The sequence below is a fragment of the Cicer arietinum genome, chromosome 2 (genome assembly GCF_000331145.2).
Source record: "Cicer arietinum cultivar CDC Frontier isolate Library 1 chromosome 2, Cicar.CDCFrontier_v2.0, whole genome shotgun sequence".
In the NCBI taxonomy this organism is placed as follows: domain Eukaryota; kingdom Viridiplantae; phylum Streptophyta; class Magnoliopsida; order Fabales; family Fabaceae; genus Cicer; species Cicer arietinum.
The window spans coordinates 11,341,184-11,358,293 of NC_021161.2; the positions used below are offsets into that span (position 1 = coordinate 11,341,184).

The following is a 17,110-nucleotide window of genomic DNA, read 5'->3' on the forward strand; positions in this document are numbered from 1 at the left end:
CTTTTGTGATTCAAGTTAAAATAAGATATCAAAACTGCGATTAAATATATTTCTTTTTATCAACAAATGTTTGTAATTAGACATATTACATGTGTTAACATTTATACAATAACCGTTGTCTTTTGACTATTTTAGTTGAGATTAATCACGTGTGAACAAGAATGCATAATTAATGTAATAAAGTCAAACAAAAAATAAAAGAATTCCTTTGATTATTATATATAAAAAGAAAAAGAGAATTCTGATAAGTTTAATAGAACTGGGTAGCGTTGAATATAAAGGTGGAGTAGAACACGTCTTCTCTTTCTATTATTTGCTTTAGAAATTTGTTGAATGCTTTTCTTCTTCTTTGTCGTCACTCTGCAGCTTTGTTTTGAGTTAGCGTTCTTAAAACGCTACAACCACAAACCACCACGTGGGCCTAATTCCACCGGAAACCAAATTCAACACTTTCTTTTCTATATTTTTGTCGAGTAAAATATTTCTTTGGTATTAGAATAGTAGATGCTAATATTTTTTATTAAAATAACACAACTTTTATATTATACTGCACAAAGCTAAGCATAAGTCATACTAAGGTTTGTGCCTCAAATACATTTTAGTACATTTACATAACTCTGTTTTTTACAATACAGCAATCGCAAGCAACAAGAATCAAATACATAAAAATTCAAGAACTGTTACAAACATCTCAATAAACATGTGTGAGGTACAACGTGGTTATACACGCATTTAAATAAATTAAAGTACACCATCATATAATTTTGTTTCAATTCGTCACTAGTTTGTCCAATTTGTCACTTAACATAAGTTAACAGCAGAAGCCCCTCCCACATTAGTTTAGGTTATGGGTGAAAAGGGAAATGTGACAAGTTTAGTGTACACAATGTATTTGTTGACAAAAGAAAAGTTTGGAGAATGTACTTTGTACAATCTAATGGCAACGTAATACAAATTTATTTTGCATTGAAGTACTTTTTGTTCAGATTTATTCTACATTATAGTCCCATTATATTATTCTACAGCATCTAATTGATCAATATTTAACTGGATGATCTATTTGTTTACTGATTGATGTCAATCTTGTTAATTTTTTAGCTACTCATTCCCCATTTTTGCTGTATGGTATGATGAGTAGGTGTTTGTTGCTGATCTCAAATGCTTTCAAAACATAATCTTCTATAAACAAATGAGCTTCTTCATCAAACCCTAGCCAATCCAAATCATGAGCTTCTTCATGAAGAGAATGCCGAAAAATAAACAAATGGACAAGAAAGAAAGGAAGGAGAATGACATTGCAATCAACTTGGAAAGGAAGACTGAAAAATCAAAGGTAGAAACACCACAACAATAAGGATGTCATTGATATAATTCAATAAACTCTATTCCAATAAATTAGGGGGAGACAATATGCTCTACTCAATTCTCAAATGAGAAATTTCATTCATTCTAAGCTAAAAGACAAATAAAGTCACCAAAGCTTACTAAGGTAAGTCTTATGTATTTCCTAAAACGGGCCATACTAGGCTCCAATTACTAGGACTGCACATTGGCTTACATTATATTCCTAAATTTAGCTAAGTTTAAGGGGAGGAAATACTATATTCTCTTACACATGGCATCAACTAAAAAAATAAATTAAAAGGGAATATATCCCTCAAAGAAGACTAGGCCGAGGCATCCTTACAAAATGGGCTTGGAAGAAATCAAATAACTAGGCCGAGGCATCCTTACAAAATTCTTTCATCAAAGTAGTCACCCTTTCTCTAGTGCCTCTTTGATCCTCTTTCTCTCAAAGGTCTTTCCAATCTTTTCAAGTTATGCTCTACTCCACCTTTAGATGTTTCCTTGAGGTTTTCATCAAATCTTCACCCATAAAAAGAAGAACTGGGATTGAGATTATTAGAAAACCCAAAAACATCTGAGATTGACAATTCCATTTCAATGGAACAAGTCAAGTAAATAGCAAAGGTTAACCTGTGTCGTCATAGTTACTTTTGGCAAGCATATTGTCAATCCTTAACGTTTCCTCCGAGCAGAACTTGATCCGATATCAATGTTGTCCACTTCATGGATAAACACTTGTGGAGGCTCTTCTCTGTAAGTAGCAAAGAACAAAAGAAGCCATAATCAAATGAACAAAATAAAGGTTGGACTGAAAACCAGAATACTGCCTTGTTTAGTTTAAGAAGTAATTAGGTCATACGATATGTAAGATGGTATTACTGCGTCCATTCTAGCGAGGCCTTTCTTTAAAATCAGTAAGAAGTATTACTAAATTATAGAGTCACCAAAACCAATTTTTAAACATTGTGTTTCTAAGAACACAAGGACCAAAAAAAGCTATAAATCAAGAGTAAAAGGAAGATTCATGGTTCATGAAAAAAAAATGAGAATCACTCACATTTCTTTTGCTTCTTGGTAAGTATAACTTGATGCTACAGCTAGAAGTTGTCCCGAATGGTTATAAGATAAGGATGCAACACTATTTGAGTACCTGGGAAACTGAAATTGAGAAAAAATAAGGTAGCAAAGCAAGAAAAATGCTGAGCTGATTACAAAGTACAAACATCATAACAACTAGACAAGTACAAAACTTGGTAGGCGCATACCTCAACTAGCCTTTTCCTACTTCTAGCATCCCATATGGTAGCATAACCTTCATCATCACCAGTGACAAAAGCACCAGACACACTAAACGGAAAAAAACGAATCAATTTTCAAGTTTTATAATATAAAATATAATTTAAAATGGTAACTTAATGATAACAAGGCACATACAGTGGACTGAACGCAATGTCGTTCACTGATGCCAAATGATGCTGACCATCTTTTGATCTTGGATGACACCGGAATGTATATCTGTCAGAGGTTGATATAGCAGATTTTTAGAACCTGTGGCAGTTCTTAACAAGAATTCACGACCTCCCAACATAAAGCATTTGGATTCAGTTAAACAATAAACTAGATGTAAACACATGTGATGGGTGGTAGGCTAAACCCATTATCATGTCTTTAATCCATAGTTTAGAATTACGAACAAAACCAAGCTTTGTATGTACAATAGACCGCATATAATTAAAAAATAAAATTGGATGGATATGAAACCTCATTATGTTCATAGCATTGGCATATAGAAAATCATCCCATGGTGCTCAGTTTTGAAATTAAGGATAACCCTTTGAGGTCAAGCAAGACAATAGTCAATAACTTCTTTTAAAATTATTATCACTAACTGAAATACATTATTGAATTTAATTATAATAATAAACCTTAAACCATTTATACTTATAGTGAGCAAAAGCTTTTGTTGTTGAAATGAATTCATGATAGCCACTCTTTAAAGCACTTCAGTTTGCGTTTGTCTGTTTGGAATACTCTTTTATGCATTAAAAACCTATGGATGACTAGATGAGGGAAGCATAACTTAATACTTAGGATGAAACAAACAATAGGATAATGAGAAGACAGTAAACTAAAGGATTGAAATGCTACAAGAGAAACTACTAGTATCATGTGTTTAATGCACAATGAATATATTAAAATTGGGAAGATAAGAAGGAACTGAAGTACTAAAGGTGACAAATAAGAATACATGATGATAATCATGATCTAACACAAAAACGCTGATAGAATGGCTGAGGTGTAAACACTACATCATCACTTCATAACTGATATTCTATAAATACTTCGATAGATAGATCAAGACATCTATGATGCACCTAACTTTTTTGGGAGGGAGAGAGGTTGTGTTAAATATGCATACGTGAAATGGAAACAGACCCAATGTCATTTGAATTGGATGAATTGGAAACCTGCAATGCAACCCGTCCATCCACTGATCCAACTGCAAATCCTGCAAGAACACCAGTCTTAGAAATTTCCTGAAGCTCTGAACTCAGACTTCTGGTTGTCTATGAACAGATGGTTTAGTAATTTTAAATCCCCCATAGTATCTGGAAACCCATTAACTAAAATTATCAAGGTGGTTTAGAAATAAGAAAGCAATGTTATTTTCACAGCTTTAAGGAAGTAGTTAACTAGTCCATGTTAGGTAAAGACGTGTGAGTGGTTTTATATTAAATTTTTAACATGACTCCTCGTGCAAGAGCCTTTTAGACTTGAACTGTGGACAGTGGAATTCAATTTTTTTTGTTTGAAGAATAGGGCAGTAGTGAATAAATTTCAGACCTCGTGAAGCTTAGACATCCACTAACACTTTGTAGCCGATAGGCTGAGAATTCATTGGGCCTAACTCAACCATAAAAACTAGCTCAACGAGTGGTTGCCAATTCTTTACAAAAAATACTTTGGTCATATACATAGCTGATGTGAAATCTTAATGATAGCGTATTCATAGGAGGACAAAATAAAACACAATAAGTTTGATAATACTTACCTTCTGCATAAGGAATTGAACTGACACATCTCAATCGGGTGCCATTGCAAGGCTCCATTGATAGAATTGGTTTGTCGAAGTTACGTAAATCATAAACATGGACAGATGCTCCAATGCCTACAGTAACCAAAAACCCAGAGACAGACATGGTGTCCGTCTCTGCATCTAGACTTTTCGATAATGAAAAAGCCTTCTTCATACGAACGTCCCATGACAATAACTTCTTGTCAAACCCAGATGTAATTAACAGACCTGCAACAATCAAGGTCATAATATGAACTTTACTTGGATACAATAGAGCATGGCTTTGATAGACCTTCCATTTGCCCAAAACCAACATCCAAGCAATTTTGTTTCTACGAACTTTTAAAATTATGATGCACCTTGGAACGAAACATCATAAGGATTAATGATATGAATAAAAGTTCGCATTAGTACAAATATATCACATTTATGATATGGCAAATGGAATCAATTTTTTTGAAAGTATTAGAAAACAGAGTTTTGAGTTACAATTTTCCTTTTTCTTTGCATTTGTTGCTATCATAACAGAATCTTGTTCTCTCCATCCAGAATTTATTCAGCACCATGTTTTATATTAAAATATATATCCGAAAACTAGAGAAATGGTCAAATGTTTATGCATAAAGATTTGTTACAAAACCTGAGAAGTGATCCTTATTTATCTTGTGCAGGTAATAGTGGTAGGATAGATAGGACTAGCAGAGGAATCATGTATATTAGTTGCCAATATTTCCTTTCAATATTTTTTTTATCTTATTGACAAATAAAAAACAAAACAAGAACCAACTAGGTGGGGTTGACTCCTGTCCGACTGCGAATCAAGTTCAACAGTAGATCATTTAAATATGAATCTTTCTAAAATATGAATCAATTCCAATAATAATTTGGCTTATAATTTTTCTTGGTTTTCCTCTACCTCTAGTAATTGAATTGTCCTTCATAGTTCATATGATCTACCCTGCTTATTAGTGCATCTACAAGTCTTCTTTACACATTCGAAACACCTTATGGAGAAGACTCTACCATCTTTTCAGTAATGTGAACTACCCCAACATTCTCTTCTCTTAATGACTAAATTTCCAATCCTATCTCATCTTGTCTGTCCATTCATCCAACAAATAAAAAACAATAAAAGGAAACATTTATAACTGAAACAAATAGAAAGAAGGAACAAATTTTAGGTAAGTAGCTTACATGTTTCATTGGAATATCCAATACATGTTGCCATGTCATCGTGACTACCCACTGGGTCAATAATTCCAGAATGCAAGTCATACCTAAAAATTTAGCTTAACAGGAGTCAAAAACAAACAAAAGATAATGGAAAGCACACATCATGATCATAGGCAAAACAAAAGAAAGCCATGCTTTTGAGTTCCACCACATAATGGCAACATGGGTATTATCGATGCCAGGTGTAAGCAAACTACAACTAACCTTTGGGTCTTTGAAATTGTAACGGTCAAACAAATCACCCCCTCAAATTTACGTAATAGCAATTTAGTCTCTTAAATTAAAAAACATCAAACAATTTAGTCTATTATTCAAATTGAACACCACAATTTTAAAGGTTTCATACTTGTCTTGATACAATATGTAACCATTCAAGACAATATATATGTATTTCATTGGCGGAAGACTAATTGACATGTGTTCTTCAACTCAATGAACTAAATTGTCATTTCGCAAAAATTTAGAACTAAATTGTCGGACACTTACCATTTCAATGACTAAAATGCATATTTATTCAGAATATAATTGTGCAATTTATCCAAAAAATTATTAAATATGAAAAATATGAATGAATAAAAAGATAAATATCATCATCGTCATAAAATAATAACAAGAGAAAGGGAAACCTTCGGATGAATCCATCAGAAGCAGCAGTGAAAGCAACGGAGTCATTATCATCTTGGAAACAACAATCGAGAAGAGAAGCTTGTGAAGGAGCTTCGAGTCTGAGCACAGAGGCGTCGAAATCATATAAACGAAGATTCTGAAAAAAACCTCACAACCAAATTGATTCATTCAGTGAAATGAATAATCCAATTAACAACAACAAAACGACACGAAACTTACAGAGTCCCATGATGAAATGAGGAGGTTGTTAGAGTGAGATGCAAATCGGATTCTGGAAACGGCGTCGTTTATTGGAATCTCCAACTTCTTCGATTGCGTGCTGTTTGCGTTCATTTTCAAAGAACAAAGTAGAGCTTTGTGTGTGTAATTTGAACGTATTTCTTCGCGCTTAGTGTGTTTTGGTTTCGAAGATGTAATCTCGAACAAGTATGTTTAAGTATAGAAATAAACAACATGTGGATCCGTGGCGCAATGGTAGCGCGTCTGACTCCAGATCAGAAGGTTGCGTGTTCGATTCACGTCGGGTTCAAATCCCTGAATTCATCCACATTCTTTTTTTTAGGGCTTCTCAAATCTTAATGTCTGCAATCCTCAAGGTAAGGCAAACATGCTATAATTACCATCAATGTTCTAAATACTATTTAATTTTATCTAATATTATTTAGAGCATCTTTAATAGACAATTAATAATTTATGTAAAGTAGGAGTTTAAATGAAATGTGCTTTAATTAACACCAATATTATTAACCGTTAGTAGTGTTTCTTAACCACCTTAACTAAAGATTGTGTGGTCTTATTTGCTTATTTCTTAACAAGCTGACGCATTTAATTGTTTACTATCCAAAGGGGTTCTTTAGAGAAGATTCTCTAGAAACTTTGTGCCTGTCCTTTTTCATTTCAACAATCAGAGACAATTACTTTCTGTTTGTTGTTGCTTGTGTGCTGAAAAAACTACCTTCATATATGTCTGGATCCACAAACTTCAAGAGTTTACCCATCATTGAGTTCTTGATTTTCCTCTATTTACTTTCACATTGTTTAAGAAACATTTTTCTTGCAGAAAAAGATTTTTATTTCAAGCTAGGTACAATTGATATTCATGGGTTCTAGCTTTGATGTAGACTAATTGTATGTTTGGTTGAGTGGTAGCTCCCCACCACCGCACGATCTCAGCCATCCTGCTGTGAAATTTTCAAAGCTATAAAATGGAGGTTGACATAACGTGCGTTGTTACTGTGACTTTTGAGTATTCCAAACACACACTAAGTTACATATGACAAATGTATTCTATCTAGAGAGTACATAAACAAGAAAAATATTAATGCACAAACATACCTAATGTCAAAATAGCCTAAAAATTCTCCAAAATCGCAACAGAGGGTCGTGTGATATAGGAGGGTTATCAAATTATGGTTGAGAAGAGGAGGATGTGTTTAAGAGTATTTAGGGAATTGCAAAAAATGCAAAACCCATTGAAAATAAAATTATATAACACATCCAAAATACTAAGAATTACACAATTTTACATGCAACCAGTCAGCTAAGGAGGATGGATGATTTGGCTTAACTAATCAGCTCAGCCTTAAACTAACAGGTCTCTCTCTCATAGGCCGATGAGAACCAACTACAAATTCCATTTATAACAATGATTCATACAACAAGCAACAAAATCCTATCAGAATGTTAAGAACAATGCACCAAACCAAACTAACAGATAAAAGGTGGTACAAAATTTCTCATAAAAATCAAGTCACCCTAATGGAAGCTTTAATTTGCAAATATATACAGCAGCACTCCAAATTGCCTTCACTTGTAAGGGTTCAAGCACTAACTTCTGACAAAGAAATCCAAGATTCAAGATCTTTTCTTTCAAAATCAAGATGTTTCATCAGGAACATAGAAATCAAATCTAACATCAACAGAACCTGAAATATCTCCAGTGTCCTTATACTCAACATTTGTTATTGTCCCAACTTCATCCACCTCTTGATATTCTGGCTTAACCCGCCGTACAGGTACTGTAACAGAGTAAATGGTTCCAATATCTGTATCTGCAGAGACACTTAGCTGAACTTTGTCCTGTGATTCTATTTCCACAAAATCTGATAGAGCACGCACAACGTTGCTAACGATTTTTCGCTTTGCCTCATCACTTACTGCACATCGATCAGAAAACAAAATCATCTTCAAGCGTTGCTTGGCAATCCTAGCATTTGAACTTCTCTTAGACACCGCGGATGGGAAAACTATCTTCCAAGCTAAATTTAAACGCTCAAAGAAGCTCATATTAACAGCATCAAGGAGAAAGTTCTCAGCTTCTTGGCTAATAACTGACTTTGATGAAAATTTAGGACCTCCAAGGACTGCAAAAACTGGCTTGTAATAGCCACGCATATTGTTTCGTACAGTTGTCATGGTGGAACGTTTTGGGGTGAATTCTGATATTCTGGATCCTCCATTTAAGAAACAATGAAAGTCCACCTATTAAACAGAAAAATTAAGAGATGAATACATTTTGTAAATCTTGTAAGGATCTTTATTTATTTAAACTGAAACATTATCAACAATGAAACATTTCAGAAGTTAAGCCACATGCATCTGAATCAAAATATCTCAACAATAAAAATGATTAAAGAACATTCTATTAAACCTTTTCACCTATATGGAATATCAGAAAGGAAATAGTTGTATCACATCCTCTTTTAGCAACTGATGAGCACAAAATGCTAAATATATATTCTCCTCAATTTTGAACTTATCAACTATAGATTACTCATATTTCCAATCAAATGGAATAAGATGGAAAAACAATTATGCCCTCCACTCCACTGATACTTTGGTCTAGAGGGCCATGAAATAGAGTTGCAAATTATGAGTTGTGGTTAATCAACAATCCCTGTAGAGTGTAGACAGTATCACAACAACTCATCAAAACTTCGAAACCCCTTTCCCCTTCATTTCTGTCACCAAAATATATGATATAATTTCAAAGACTTGTATCAGCTGAAAAAAATAACACCCATAACAAAGAGAACTAGTATTTTAGTACATGTTTATACTGATGGTGAGTTTGGTAGAATCCCAGTCGAATGTTGTGATTTTGGCAAAAGCTATAGCTATACTCTAAAGCTTAAACAAAACTATAGTGCCACCATATTTTCGTCAACAATTTTGCTAGTTACACCTCTTTTATTTCCGGTTACACCCAGATGGCTTATGTGAACTGAATTCACCTAACCTATGTGAATTCAGTTCACATACAAAAAGTTAAGGTTATTCTTTTGGGTGTAACTAGAAATAAAAGGGGTGTACTAGCAAAATTGTTTGTCAAACTCACCATCATTCCAAGCATCCACTTAAAGTATGGTTTCATCCGCAACATATATCCAAAAGTTCAATTACCGCAACCACAATTTACTATCATTTCATGTTAATTTCCAAATCATACTGGATGCATACATCAAGATAACGTTCCTGAACTTAAAAATGAAAATAAAATGGTCACATTTGGCTCTTCAAGGCCATTACTAAAGCAACATTAAACAAATTTAATTTACTTATTTCTATTCAACATTCTTCATAATTAATACTACAAGACAGCACAATCTAAAAAGTAATTTGAAGAAGCATAATTGAAACCCTAATTGAATGGTTTGAGGGGTATTAGAGTAATTGGCATATGAGAAAAGAGAAGGGAACCTTTGAGGAAAGGAAAGAGGTGGTTGGAAGAGAGCGATAGAGAGGAAGAGTTGCTGACGTCACTCTAAGGTCGCCGGAAATCGTCATTGTTCACACAGATGTTGGATTCAACGGATCTTCACTTCACTGTTTCTGCAGTACCCTATTTGCCCTCAATCATGCCTTCAATACGTCGTCGTTTTACATGTCTTTTCTAACTAATTTTTCTGACTCACCAATTATGTTCATTCATAACATTCAAATTTAAAATTTGAACATGTTTCAGTCATCAAAAACAAAAAGTTGGGCATACTTGCTCACAAATATTAGGTTATATTTTTAATTTTTATAGAATTTCTTTTTATAATAGGCTTTGTTTTTTTTTAGAATTTTAATCTTTCAACCTTTATTTTTATAAAATAGAAATGTAAATTTTAGTTTCTCTAAAATTATCATGTAGGTAGGTTTTGTTTTTATTGTTGAGTCAATGTGTTTTTTTGAATGATTTTTTTATATAAAATGAGTTTAACATTTAATTTTAAAGTTGATATTTTTGTTACTTTTATTTTATATTTTTATCATAAGTTAAAAAATTTTAAACTGTTACGAATGAATATTTAATAATGTTTTAAACATTCTTACAAAATATTAATAAAAATATTTTAAGTTGAAGGATAATTTAACATATTTCATTTTAGTATAAACTAAAATTGTTTGTTGATAATTTTATACGACTAAAAAATTATATTTTTATTATGAAATTTTATAAGAGCTTAAAACATATTTAATTCTAAATATTACATTAAATAAATTTTTTTTAAAAAATTTATAAAATATTTTTATTCATTGATAATTACTTAAAAGAAGTATAAAAAAATAATGAAAATTTCAAGTTAAGATTTTAGAATAATTTTTAAAGTTATCTATGTTTAAATTAAAATATTAAAATAATTTTGGTTTTATTTTAATTAAGTGGTGTAAGTTCAATTAATGAGTTTTGAGTATAGAAAAAAAAATTCAAAAAATACTTTAGACTCATTTAACAACATCGATCTAAATGAGATAAAATTTCTCTAATGAGAAAAATGAATTAGCAAGTCTCCTATTTGATTTTTAAATTAGAACCATAAATACATCGTCGAAAATACAGAAAAAATTATATAAATTAAACATTTATATAGCACTTATAAAATACTCTTACTATTATAGAAAATATCATTAATATAAATGGAAATCAATAATAAAGTATTTTGACAAATAACATTGAATTCTAAGTCACATGATAAGAACCCAATGTAAATTAGAATTCAAAAATTTTAAACTATTGCACTCAAAATGTCACGGCACAAGAATTGCACTTAGCCCCCATCTTATAAAAGGTACTTATGTTGGTGAACAAGTGAGATTTTCAATCCAAACACATAATACATGTAGAACATGCATAATTAGCCCTCAAACATCATACTTATTATCATTCAACATGTAACAATTAATTACATCAATACTATTAATCATTTATCATCATATAACACATAGAGGCTTATCAACATAGTCATATTTAATTATTTATCATTTTATTATCAACTTAATTCAATCATGTATTTTTATCAATCATCAACGATGGAGTCATGCAATATATGAAATGCATATGCATGCAACACATAAAATGTCATGCATTTCTATCAACCTATAACTTTATCACATGGATCTAACTACTTTGGAATGTGATTGAAAGATTCTCTCATTCCGAAATAAAAGTGTCTAGTTAAAGTTAACTAGTATTTTTTGGATTGCCTAAGCAGCACATATCCGCTTTTACCTAAGGACGTTCCTATGGATAATCTCATTAAGGTATCTTCAATCTTCGATAATATCGAGATCACAAACCCCTTCATGTTCTAATTATGATGCAACAACCATATATATGATATTTAATCGTCATCAACAATAATGATAGTGTATAGGAGAACACAACTCATATATACAACTAGGGCTGGACAAAAGAGATGGGCCCGCTTTATACCGCCCGGCCCGCAGCGGGTGAAGTAAACTGGGCCGGTTGGATCGGACCTAATGGGTCACACGGGTACAATTAAAGGGTTCAATAGGGTAGATTCAGGCGAGTTCGGGTTATGGATTTTGGACCGGCGGTGACCGACCCGCCCGATAACAGTTTATAATAATTATTAGTAAGTGTTGGACTGGGTCTACTGAATCCAATTTAATTTGGCCCAGTATTATAACTCAACCCTAACCCTAATTTTAATCAGTCTCACAATTCCACCCACAACTTATTCTCTGTTCATTATCCTCTCACGAACCCTATTCTTCACACTAGCAAACCCTAATTTCTTCAAGCCTCAACGACGGCCAACGACGGTCAGTGGCGGCCACATCCACTCTAGGTTATCACTTTATCTCTTGTTTCTCAACTCTCTAACATTTTTCGTTCCAAACTTTATAATCTCGTTTTTCAAAACTGTCTTTTTTCGTTTTTGTTGTTTTAAATCTGTTAGTTTCGTCTTAGTTTCATTCTTTATTGTTAGTTTCGTGTTGATTTTTGATTGTTAGTTTCGTGTTGATTGTTAAAAAGGTTGATTGTTGTTTTAAATCTATTAGTCTCGTGTTAAAAATAGCATTTTTCATCTTTGTTGTTTTAAACATGTTCATCTTTTTCTAATTTATTTTGCATTGTGTTAGGGTTTTTATTTCTTTTTATTATAATTAGGGTTTTGATTTAACTATTGTTTCCCTTGGCAATGGTAGTTTGATAATTAGTTTGCGTAAACTTTTAATTGTTGAATTCTGTGTTTTATGTCATTCATAGGGGACAAGCAACCATTACCGTGGGAAATGCGTGTTAGAGTTGCATATCACGTTGCTCAGGCACTAGATCATTGTAGCATGGAAAATTGGAAAATATATCATGATCTGAATGCTTATAGGATTCTTTTTGATGAGGTATGATTATGAATCTTTCATTATGAACACATTCACTTGTATACTGTTACTATTCTTTCAGTGGTTGTCCCGATATAAGTGAATATATGTAGATGCCTTTTTATGATTAGGTATATCGATCTTGTATATTTTAATTTATTCTGCAGTTTGTTGTTTAAACTTTATTCTTGAATGGTCTTCTTCTCTAGATCCCTTATTGCCACAATAGTCTTCTTCTTCTGATTTTTTCCCAAAATACTTTCTAGAGTTTGACTTTTTAATTATTAGATATGAATCACCCCTTTTTGATATTCTGGTTGTGGTAAATTATTAGATATGAATATTCTGGAAAAAAAACATACTTGATGTTCTTGGCTTGTGCCTGGAAAAGATGGACCAACGAGCCAATAACAGTAGCAAGCAAGGGGTGATTATAGAGCAAGAGCATTGTAAGTTTGTGCTTCTATTTTTTTCATTTTCTGTTTGATGCTTATATTGTTTTATATTTCATGTTTATAAGTTTTTCAAATGTATACTATATTTTTATGCCTATAAATGAATGTTATATATTTAACTTGTATATTTCTTTTTAAGATGTGTTTAATTAATATGTGCTTAAAGTTTCTGGTTCTTTTTATGAGTTTAATTAACATGTTAAAATGTGCTTCTTTTTTTTCTAAGTGTAACTTGTGCTTCTTTTTTACTAAATGTAATTAGTGCTTCAGTTTTTTTTATTGTGTGCTTCTATTTAATTGTAATGCTTCAGTTTTTCTAATGTATGCATAATTTTTTTTTATACACCCTTTTAAATTTATTTGATTTCTTTATTTATAACTTATAATGTATTTTAATTTTTTTTCTTTCTTATACATACTTTTAAATGATGCATGCTTAAGTTTTTGTTGATGCATGTTTCTCTAATATATACTTCTGTTTATTATATGCTTTTTCTTTTTCTTAATGGATATTTATTTGAATATTATTCTAATATTGTTTAATGAGTATAGTGTGCTAGTTACACACTAGACACTGTATTATAGTTAACCTTCAATGGTTGAATAAGTCTAGTGTGTGTGAAACACACTAGACTCTTGAATTATATAGTCACTTACATAAGAATTAAACTCCCTTATAGGTTAAATTAAAGTCCCTTAAATATTCAATTACAACCACTTAAATAATAGAGTAATACAATCCTTGGATGTTAAATTGCATTCATTTAAAATTTAATACACCCCCATAAAATTTTATTACAACCCTTTAAAAGTCAATGAACTTAAAATAAATAATCCCATATGGTTGGTATTTGGTTATTAAGGCTCCTTCATGATTTCAGTGATGAACCAACCTAGTCAAAATTTACCAACTCCAAATATCAACACTACTGAAGCTGGTGCAGGAGCAACAACGTTAGTTGTTGGACCTGATTTGGCTAACAATCAAGTTAAAAAGAAGAGAAAAGCTAATGCAAGTGGTCCTAGGCAATCCTCTAAATGCTGGGAACACTTTAACAAAATTAATTCTAGTGAAGAGGAGGTACAATCTGCCGCATGTAAATACTGCCACAAAATATACTTGTGTGACTCTCAAACTCATGGCACCTCTAACCTCAACTACCACCTTACTAGATGTGCCAAAAAACCTTTGGTTGTATCTAATGACCCCACCCAAACTATTCTTACATTTCCTAATGTAGAAGGATCTGGTTTGGTTTCAACAAGTAGTAAATTAAACCTTCAAGCTTGTCATAGGGCATTGTCTATTTTTGTGATTTTGGATGAACAACCATTCAAAGCTGTGGAAGGTGAAGGATTTAAGTTTATGTTGAGAACATTGCTGCCACAATTTACAATACCGTCTAGACGAACTGTAGCTAGGGATAGTTTTCAGTTGTTTATGGAGGAAAAAGTAAGGTTGAAAGCTTTTTTTAAGTCTGATTGCAATAGGGTAGCTCTTACAACAGATTGTTGGACTTCAATTGAAAACCTTAACTACTTGACCCTTACGACACACTTTGTTGATAATGATTGGAATTATCAAAAAAGGATTATTAATTTCACAGTAATTCCAAATCATAAGGGTGACACAGTTGGTAAGAAGATTGAAGAGGTTTTAAAGGATTGGGGGATTCGAAATGTGTCAACTATAACCGTTGATAATGCATCATCCAATGATGTAGCTGTTGCTTTTTTGAAAAAAAGATAAATAATATGGATGGTTTGATGGGGGATGGGGAACACTTCCACATGAGGTGTGCTGCTCATATTCTGAGTTTAGTTGTAACTGATGGCTTGAAATAAATTTTTTTGGCAATCTCTAGCATTAGAAATGCTGTTAGATTTGTAAAATCTTTACCTCATAGGGCTGCAAAGTTTAGGGAATGTGTTCAGTTAGCTGGAATATCTTGTAAAAAATTGATATCTCTTGATGTTTCAACTCGTTGGAATTCAACCTACTTGATGCTTGAGGCTGCGGAAAAGTTTCAAGTAGCTTTTGGGAAGCTTGAGGTTGAGGAGTCAAGTTATAAGAATTTATTTGGAAAAGCTGGTCCCTCAACTAGTTATGATTGGGATATAGCTAGGGCGTTTGCAACTTTTTTGAAGTTATTTTATGAGGCAACTAGAGTGTTTTCCTCCTCACAGCATGAGAGTATACATGCAGCTTTTCACCAATTGTCTACAATTTATTGTGAGCTGCAAAATGCCTCTTTGAATTTGAACACCATTTTTGCAAGTGTGGCTGAGGATATGTTGGCAAAATATGATAAGTATTGGGGTAATATTGCAAACATTAATAAGTTGCTATATTTTGGGGTAATTTTTGATCCACGATATAAGTTGAAATATGTTGAGTGGTGCTTTCAGGATATGTATGCAACTAAACAAGAGGTGGATATTGAATTGATCACATTAATTAAAGAAGATCTAACTAAAATATACAAATGGTATAAAAAAGTCCATGACAAAAAAAATAATTTACCACAACCAACTCCCATGGCTGTTGACAGTGCTTCCCATGATGAAATCTCTATTGATGCTGCCCATAATTCACAAATGGCCAGAGCACAAGCTTTTGAAGACCATTTGAAAGAGAAAGACTCAATTGACCAACAAAATGAGCTTGAGGGATATTATTCTAGTAAGTGTGTGAAGATGAGTGAAAAATTTGATATTCTTGCTTGGTGGAAATGTAACGCAACTCAGTACCCAATCTTATCTCTTATAGCCAAAGATATTTTGGCTATACCGGTGTCTACAGTTGCTTCTGAAAGTGCTTTTAGTACTGGTGGGAGAGTAATTGAAACCTTTAGAAGCTCTTTAAAGCCAGAAATGGCTGAAGCATTAATTTGCACTCAGAATTGGCTAAAACCTTCACTCACTTGTTTCAAAGACTTAAATCTTAGTGAAGATGTTGATATTTCTGAAGAAATTATTAAAGGTAAAATTATTTATGTATCTTTTAACTGTTTGAACTTTCTAATATATTTATATGTTCATAATATAGTTTAATGTTTATTATTTTGTTAATTATTTCAGAGTTTCAAGGAATGTCAGTTGGAAAGGCAAATACTGCAGGTGGCTCATCATCACAGCCACCTAGTTGTGGTTGAATAAAATTATTGTATGTAATATTCCTTTTTATTGTTACTAATTTGAAATGATTTTGTCAATATTGTGTTAGTACTAACTAATTCTGCCAAACTTTTCAGATTTAGACTTTTTTGAATTTTTTGAAGTCACACAATCTTAAGGCAAATACTGACTTGGCTCTATGACAATGTATCTTTTAACTGTTTGAACTTTCTAATATATTTATATGTTCATAATATAGTTTAATGTTTATTATTTTGTTAATTATTTAAGAGTTTCAAGGAATGTCAGTTGGAAAGGCAAATACTGCAGGTGGCTCATCATCACAGCCACCTAGTTGTGGTTGAATAAAATTATTGTATGTAATATTCCTTTTTATTGTTACTAATTTGAAATGATTTTGTCAATATTGTGTTAGTACTAACTAATTCTGCCAAACTTTTCAGATTTAGACTTTTTTGAATTTTTTGAAGTCACACAATCTTAAGGCAAATACTGACTTGGCTCTATGACAATATCAACACAAGGTTTTTGGGATTTGTATAAACTGTTGTTATGCCTGGTAAGTTATTATTGTTATATCTTATTGTTATTTTAATTGCCAAAAATTGTTAGTAAC

General features: G+C 32.2%; 2 protein-coding genes, 1 non-coding gene and 1 pseudogene across 5 annotated transcripts; 2 read left to right on the top strand and 2 right to left on the bottom strand.

The window, feature by feature from the left end:
- Window positions 1–1,334: 1,334 nt before the first annotated feature.
- LOC101508610 (mitotic checkpoint protein BUB3.3) lies at window positions 1,335–6,836 on the bottom strand. Of its 3 annotated transcripts, none has more exons than XM_027331751.2 (10): window positions 6,503–6,836; window positions 6,283–6,419; window positions 5,618–5,700; window positions 4,400–4,651; window positions 3,784–3,856; window positions 2,782–2,862; window positions 2,613–2,694; window positions 2,405–2,505; window positions 1,978–2,098; window positions 1,335–1,866 (listed from the first exon to the last, which is right to left on the bottom strand). In XM_027331751.2, exons 1-9 carry the CDS (start codon window positions 6,614–6,616, stop codon window positions 2,020–2,022), a joined length of 1,002 nt encoding a protein of 333 aa, XP_027187552.1. In that variant the 5' UTR covers window positions 6,617–6,836; the 3' UTR covers window positions 1,335–1,866; window positions 1,978–2,019. The 3 variants fall into 3 exon arrangements, with proteins under 3 accessions (XP_027187552.1, XP_073221166.1, XP_073221165.1); XM_073365065.1 differs by having other exon boundaries at window positions 1,335–1,887; XM_073365064.1 differs by having other exon boundaries at window positions 1,335–2,098.
- TRNAW-CCA (transfer RNA tryptophan (anticodon CCA)) lies at window positions 6,741–6,812 on the top strand. The gene has a single exon. It is a non-coding gene; the product is annotated as a tRNA-Trp (tRNA).
- A 1,063-nt stretch (window positions 6,837–7,899) lies between the features above and the next one.
- Window positions 7,900–10,201, bottom strand: LOC101491809 (cell division topological specificity factor homolog, chloroplastic). The gene is made up of 2 exons (XM_004490071.4): window positions 9,983–10,201; window positions 7,900–8,764 (listed from the first exon to the last, which is right to left on the bottom strand). The coding sequence occupies exons 1-2, from the start codon at window positions 10,067–10,069 to the stop codon at window positions 8,159–8,161; spliced, it is 693 nt and encodes a 230-aa protein (XP_004490128.1). The 5' UTR covers window positions 10,070–10,201; the 3' UTR covers window positions 7,900–8,158.
- Window positions 10,202–13,893: 3,692 nt separating this feature from the next.
- LOC105851150 (zinc finger BED domain-containing protein RICESLEEPER 2-like) lies at window positions 13,894–16,522 on the top strand (annotated as a pseudogene).
- The last annotated feature ends 588 nt before the right edge of the window (window positions 16,523–17,110 follow it).

Bases quoted from the DNA above. Each gene is read 5' to 3' on its own strand.
- LOC101508610 (XM_027331751.2), bottom strand. From the start codon at position 6,616: ATGAACGCAAACAGCACGCAATCGAAGAAGTTGGAGATTCCAATAAAC. The intron at 4,652-5,617 runs GTAAGCTACTTA...TGATTGTTGCAG, and splicing joins TGGATATTCCAATGAAACAT to GTCTGTTAATTACATCTGGG. The intron at 2,695-2,781 runs GTATGTGCCTTG...TTTTCCGTTTAG, and splicing joins GACATTGCGTTCAGTCCACT to TGTGTCTGGTGCTTTTGTCA.
- LOC101491809 (XM_004490071.4), bottom strand. From the start codon at position 10,069: ATGACGATTTCCGGCGACCTTAGAGTGACGTCAGCAACTCTTCCTCTC. The intron at 8,765-9,982 runs GTTCCCTTCTCT...TCTGTTTAATAG, and splicing joins CCTCTTTCCTTTCCTCAAAG to GTGGACTTTCATTGTTTCTT.